Raw genomic sequence first — 6992 nt, forward strand, 5'->3', positions numbered from 1 at the left:
ATGAAAAATTCTCCAACACGTAGAAAATTATTTAAAAAACCTTCTTTTGTACAAAACAGAATTTCACTTTAAGATTTATAATTTGTTTTTGAAATACCAACATGACTTTCACCCCTCAAAGATTGAAATGACAAAGCACGAATAATTAACTCTGTAGTGATGGTTTGTAATTCTAGTATCATATTCTTTACAAATTAAGCATGTTTGTGAATTCTACAAGGTCTTGTACATAACACACACACACACACACACCTGTAATAAACTACAATGATTAAATGCAGAAAACTTTTAAAAATACAATCATTTCTTTCTGCAAGTTGCACGAAGCAACACAAGGGCTACATGCACTGGTCATTCCTCATATGAACTGATAGACAAGAGGGAAGGAAAGTAGTCGATAGCACCTCCCGCCAACTTAAGGGATATTTTAATGGAATAGCAAGATTGAACCGTCACTCCTATAACTCACTAACAGCCAAAATACAAATAGCGTTTTTTCCAAAAACAGGAAGTGAACCATGAACCCTTGGATTCAGAGTTGGATATCTCACCATTAGGCCACTCCTGACCATCTGTATTTAGCACTTGAATTAAGTTACAATTCGTGAATTTACTTGCAAACTTTGAAAAAAAAAAGACATCAAGATCAAAACCAGTCTCAAAAAAAATTTAGTTTCAAAATCATTTAGAAACTATAAAGTCAATGTTATATTGGCATGTTGTTGAAAAAATACAAAAATGAAAGAAACAAAACTCTGGGCTTATTATTAGACACTATTTATTTTTGTTATTTAATTGTCAATTAATATACAATCCAGGTTTTTACAGAGAGTTCGCTAATTAGATATATAATAAACATTTTGGTTTTGTTATCACATTGTAATATGCATCCTATAGAACTTCGACCAAGCCTCCTACCTTGCCATCAACGAGGCACTTGGTTAGCAGTACGTTTCTACATACAAAAGAATTCAGTTTGTGAATGAATGTAGCACCCTGCTTGTCCACCTTTTTTTAAACTTTAAATATTATCACTTGCTCCATGAAAAAAACCAACAACATTAGTCCACGAGGAAAAATAAACACAGAAATCAGAACCCGTGAAAGTAAAAATTAAGTAATGGCACTACGTTATCAAGAAACATACATCTAATTAGAACCCGTGAAAGTAAAAATTAAGGAATGGCACTACGTTATCAAGAAACATACATCTAATTAGAACCCGTGAAAGTAAAAATTAAGGAATGGCACTACGTTATCAAGAAACATACATCAACTACCCGTGTTATGTTCTGCTAATGTTTACTTTGAATGTTTGTATCATCAAATTTGTAATTTGTTTATATTTGATATGCAATGTCACAAACAAAAGTTGTCGCAAAGTAGTCCCAACTTCGCATCATTTTACGCGTTAAAAATCACAAGTATAACGAATAACATCCTTTAATTCTTCGCCCAGAATTTAAATGTTTATTACGCGAATACAAATAAATACCAAGAATAGCATTCTTGCTTTTTTTTTTTATATATCCCAAGAAAATGATGCTTGATGTTTAAGGAGAAAAAATGTTAGCGTTACAAACTTATATGTATGTATATATCAACTAGTAAAAAAAAAAACAAAACAGAAACACAAAATGAAGAAATTTACAAACAAAAGAATCATTATCAAATGACTGCCGACGTCTGGAAAATTTATTAACGACATCACTCCTGTTCCATTGTATTAGAAAAATAAACAGTTTATTTAACATTGACATAAACTGATTACAAGCCCATGATTATACTAAAATTTAAAGGTTTCCTCTTACCTTTCTATAATATCTGAATTTTCCTTATGTTATTTACTACTCAGAATACCTTTTAATTCATTACTCACAACAGCTGGAACTAATAGCATGGGTGATTTGTACATAATAATAATAACATTGAGAATCGACGCAGGCAATACAGGAGAAGTAGGGTTAAATATACACAGCTGTAACAATAATGTTAGTGTACTGTATTGTGTAAGTTTTCAAAAGTAATGTAAAAAAAAAATCAAAACTGATGAACGTGCTGCATTTCTTAATAAACATCAAAACCACCGAGGATATTTAATTTATTATATTCACTGTGGTTAAGATAACTTCTGCTCATGACAAAATTAAACTTACAGTCTTCAAAAGTCTCTTCTGATAAGTGTTTGTGATCAAATTAAACTTTAGTTCAAGTGTCTTCTGCTAAGTGTTTGTGATCAAATTAAACTTTAGTTCAAGTGTCTTCTGATAAGTGTTTGTGATCAAATTAAACTTTAGTTCAAGTGTCTTCTGCTAAGTGTTTGTGATCAAATTAAACTTCAGTTCAAGTGTCTTCTGCTAAGTGATCATGATCAAATTAAACTTCAGTTCAAGTGCCTTCTGCTAAGTGAACATGATCAAATTAAACTTCAGTTCAAGTGTCTTCTGCTAAGTGAACATGATCAAATTAAACTTCAGTCCAAGTGTCTTCTGCTAAATGATCATGATCAAATTAAACTTCAATTCAAGTGTCTTCTGCTAAGTGATCATGATCAAATTAAACTTCAGTCCAAGTGTCTACTGCTAAATGATCATGATCAAATTAAACTTCAGTTCAAGTGTCTTCTGCTGAGTGATCATGATCAAACTAAACTTCAGTCCAAGTGTCTTCTGCTAAATGATCATGATCAAATTAAACTTCAGTTCAAGTGTCTTCTGCTAAATGATCATGATCAAATTAAACTTCAGTTCAAGTGTCTTCTGCTAAATGATCATGATCAAATTAAACTTCAGTTCAAGTCTTCTGCTGAGTGATCATGATCAAATTAAACTTCAGTTCAAGTGTCTTCTGCTAAGTGATCATGATCAAATTAAACTTAGTTCAAATGTCTTCTGCTAAGTGATCATGATCAAATTAAACTTTAGTTCAAGTGTCTTCTGCTAAATGATCATGATCAAATTAAACTTCAGTTCAAGTGTCTTCTGCTAAGTGATCACGATCAAATTAAACTTCAGTTCAAGTGTCTTCTGCTAAATGATCACGATCAAATTAAACTTCAGTTCAAGTGTCTTCTGCTAAATGATCACGATCAAATTAAACTTCAGTTCAAGTGTCTTCTGCTAAGTGATCACGATCAAATTAAACTTCAGTTCAAGTGTCTTCTGCTAAATGATCACGATCAAATTAAACTTCAGTTCAAGTGTCTTCTGCTAAGTGATCACGATGAAATTAAACTTCAGTTACCGAAGCATGTTTTTGCCAAGTTTTTATTACATGCATTAACATATAAATCCAGAATAACTTTTCACTACGGCTCAATGTAATTCCCCTCTTTACAAATTTATAAATAAAGATTTAGATCAGCCAGAACAATGACCGTACATATATATAAAAAAAAAAAAAAACTCATGCCCTAAATATCTTTACTATTTATAGATGTCTGTGATAATTATCAATTAACAACTTGTAAGACACCTAATAATCAATGGAACAAAATAAAATCACCCAAACAATTTTCAATTATAAATTAAATGTTACACTTTATATATATATAAAATTCAAACTACAACTAACTGATTATAATGAAAAAATAAAGCAAGATCCACAAACAAACGCTGTTCTAGTTAACATTACAAACACTGTAGAGCTATCGCAAACTGTAAAAATTAAGTATTATTCTCAAATAAGGATGAAGTTTAACTCTTAAACAAGCGTCACCTACACATTTTTTTTGTTTTTTTGTTCTGGTGTACTCTTCCCTGTATCGTATGTTGACGTGTATCAACACAGCTGGTCGAACTTTATTTACCATTTTTAACTCCTATAAAATGAATACAGATTTGTTGCAAACTTTTGAAGAAAGTACCAAAGGGAGTGAATAATATATATATATTTTTTTTTTATATTTGCATAATTGTAACAAATAGTTTACTTCTTACTTTCCTATCCTTTCCCACCACCAGGTGGTGTTACATAGGATTCCATAGGTAAAATACTCCAGGTTTTGAAGATATTATAGTACCACCTACTTCTAAACAAACCACAATGTCAATTACTACTGTTTCATAGCTTCAAACAGTCAGGAGTCTACCCGAACAAACGGGGCACGGGTGGAATGTGTCAGGGACGGGTTTTTCTATGAGGTTTGAGCTTTCAATTTCTGTAAACAGGTCCATGATTTTCTTTGCTGTCTGATCATCACTCTTCTGAACATGATCGTCTACAATGACTGTACCGTCGTCGACGGGTACATTTTTAATGTTCTCAGAAGGTTCAGTCTCATCTATTGAGAGAAATAACAAAATATAAATGTTCAGAGCATTAAAGCAATTTTTAAGAACTGTAAAAAAAATTGATGTATTTTAAATTATAATTAAGGTGTAGAAATTATACGAATAAAAACTTTAAAGCCGCATTCTAACATATAAGTATATATATTTCAAAATAAGTTGTATTTGTTAACAATCAATTTGTTACAACAGGACTGAATTGCTCTTGACTTGTTATATTTTAACACTTATCTGATTCCAAACAGCAATTAATTACCAAAAGTATTACATTCTTGTACAAAAATAATAGAGTTATTTGAACTGATTACCAATAATACTTTGTAAATAATATAGTTGTGCATAACTGATCACCAACAATGCTTTGTAAACGATATAGTTGTGCATAACTGATCACCAACAATGCTTTGTAAATATAGTTGTACATAAATGATCACCAACAATGCTTTGTAAATATAGTTGTACATAAATGATCACCAACAATGCTTTGTAAATATAGTTGTGCTTAACTGATTACAAATGCTTTGTAAACAATATAGTTGTGCTTAACTGATCACCAACAATGCTTTGTAAACAATATAGTTGTGCATAACTGATCACAAACAGTGCTTTGTAAACAATATAGTTGTGCATAACTGATCACAAACAGTGCTTTGTAAACAATATAGTTGTGCATAACTGATCACAAACAATGCTTTGTAAACAATATAGTTGTGCATAACTGATCACAAACAATGCTTTGTAAACAATATAGTTGTGCATAACTGATTACAAACAATGCTTTGTAAATAATATAGTTGTGCATAACTGATTACAAACAATGCTTTGTAAATAATATAGTTGTGCATACCTGATCACCAACAATGCTTTGTAAACAATATAGTTGTGCATAAATGATCACCAACAATGCTTTGTAAACAATATAGTTGTGCATAACTGATCACCAACAATGCTTTGTAAACAATATAGTTGTGCATAACTGATTACAAATGCTTTGTAAACGATATAGTTGTGCATAAATGATCACCAACAATGCTTTGTAAACAATATAGTTGTGCATAAATGATCACCAACAATGCTTTGTAAACAATATAGTTATGTACAACTGATCACCAACAATGCTCTGTAAACAATATAGTTATGTACAACTAAAAATACTTCGTACGTTGGGTCACATAATAAACGACCAAAAAAGAGAGCAGTTCCTTACACGAACATGTCTGTATCTTCCTTAAAACAGACTTCAGTTATCACTTTCTTTACAGCTTCAAACTATCTGACATCCTACATAAGTCTTGTATTAAACCTAGCTATCAACTAAAACTTAACGTTTTTTTTAATACTATAAATTACATTTCTTAATTTTTTTGTCGTCGTCCAAACATTAACGAAGTTGCGTTATGTATACCTTCAGTGCCGTTGCCATTTACTTCCACAGCTGCCTGGCCAGAGTGATTGCAGAGTTCCAGGGGATTGCCGTGCAGGTGTCTCCTCTCTTCCAGCAGCCGCATGACTAAGTTCTGTAGTTCACTAAGCCTTGTCTACAAGTAAACATAAACGTGACTACCATAAGAAAGTTAAACATGGTACCAAAGTCAACTGAACCTCAGATTAAACACAGCATGAGATACGATACCAAGATCCCAACTATAACCAAGTTTACTTAATTATTTGCATACGATTCCATTTGGTACTCAATACTCTCCATCCTATAGATTAACAGCACTAAAAAACCCACAAACATTCTAGAATAGGTGAAGTACTAACAATTCAATAATTATTCCTGCTGTTAAATACTTAGGGGGTAGCAACAGTCTCTTCCCAGTGAGGAGGCTGAGGGCTAGAAAAAACTAAGATGATTACACTCTAGATTTCGTGAGCACACATAGTGTAATATTTAAGAAGTGAACCAGCTTTAACAGTAAATACTTTGTGTTGAATGTGAAGGCTACAGAAAAGGCTAAGGTAACATCAGCTCCAGCAGACCCCTGCCTATAACTAACAATGGTTTCCACCTGTTTTTGAAACATTTTTCAAAACTATCTATGCACCAAATTACTTGTGGGTCCATGACATTTTTAGTTTCAGGATCCCTAATATATATATGGGTCACACAATAATAATACCATCAGTATTGTAATTAATTCAAATAATTATTGCTAGGGTTCACACAAGTGAGTGATTTCATCCACTACTTTCAATCAGTTCTTCATACTGAGTGTTGCAACAGACAAATGCATACAATTAATCGATGATAAAATAACAGTCAGTAATTTGAAGAATAAAAATGATTTTAAAGGACCCAAACCTTGCTCATCTTTCTCTCTTCTCAGCCTCTTGCCACAATATTCAAAGGTTAAAGATCATTCTAATAACCAAAATCTTACCCACCTTCATCTCTTCTCAGCCTCTTGCCACAATATTCAAAGGTTAAACATCATTCTAATAACCCAAACCTTACCCACCTTCATCTCTTCTCAGCCTCTTGCCACAATATTCAAAGGTTAAAGATCATTCTAATAACCCAAACCTTACCCACCTTCATCTCTTCTCAGCCTCTTGCCACAATATTCAAAGGTTAAACATCATTCTAATAACCCAAACCTTACCCACCTTCATCTCTTCTCAGCCTCTTGCCACAATATTCAAAGGTTAAACATCATTCTAATAACCCAAACCTTACCCACCTTCATCTCTTCTCAGCCT

General features: G+C 32.2%; 1 protein-coding gene across 1 annotated transcript in view; it reads right to left on the reverse strand.

The window, feature by feature from the left end:
* Positions 1-779: 779 nt before the first annotated feature.
* LOC106471834 (golgin subfamily A member 2-like) overlaps positions 780-6992 on the reverse strand; it is a 47928-nt gene continuing 41715 nt past the window's right edge. Inside the window, exons 21-23 of the mRNA XM_022400440.1 lie at positions 6974-6984; positions 5695-5827; positions 780-4282 (exon numbers count right to left, since the gene is read on the reverse strand). Coding sequence (XP_022256148.1) covers positions 4071-4282; positions 5695-5827; positions 6974-6984 — 356 coding nt within the window. The 3' untranslated portion in view covers positions 780-4070. The remainder of the gene's footprint in view (positions 4283-5694; positions 5828-6973; positions 6985-6992) is intronic.

This window comes from Limulus polyphemus, unplaced genomic scaffold, assembly GCF_000517525.1.
Source record: "Limulus polyphemus unplaced genomic scaffold, Limulus_polyphemus-2.1.2 Scaffold4892, whole genome shotgun sequence".
Classification (NCBI taxonomy): Eukaryota; Metazoa; Arthropoda; class Merostomata; order Xiphosura; family Limulidae; genus Limulus; species Limulus polyphemus.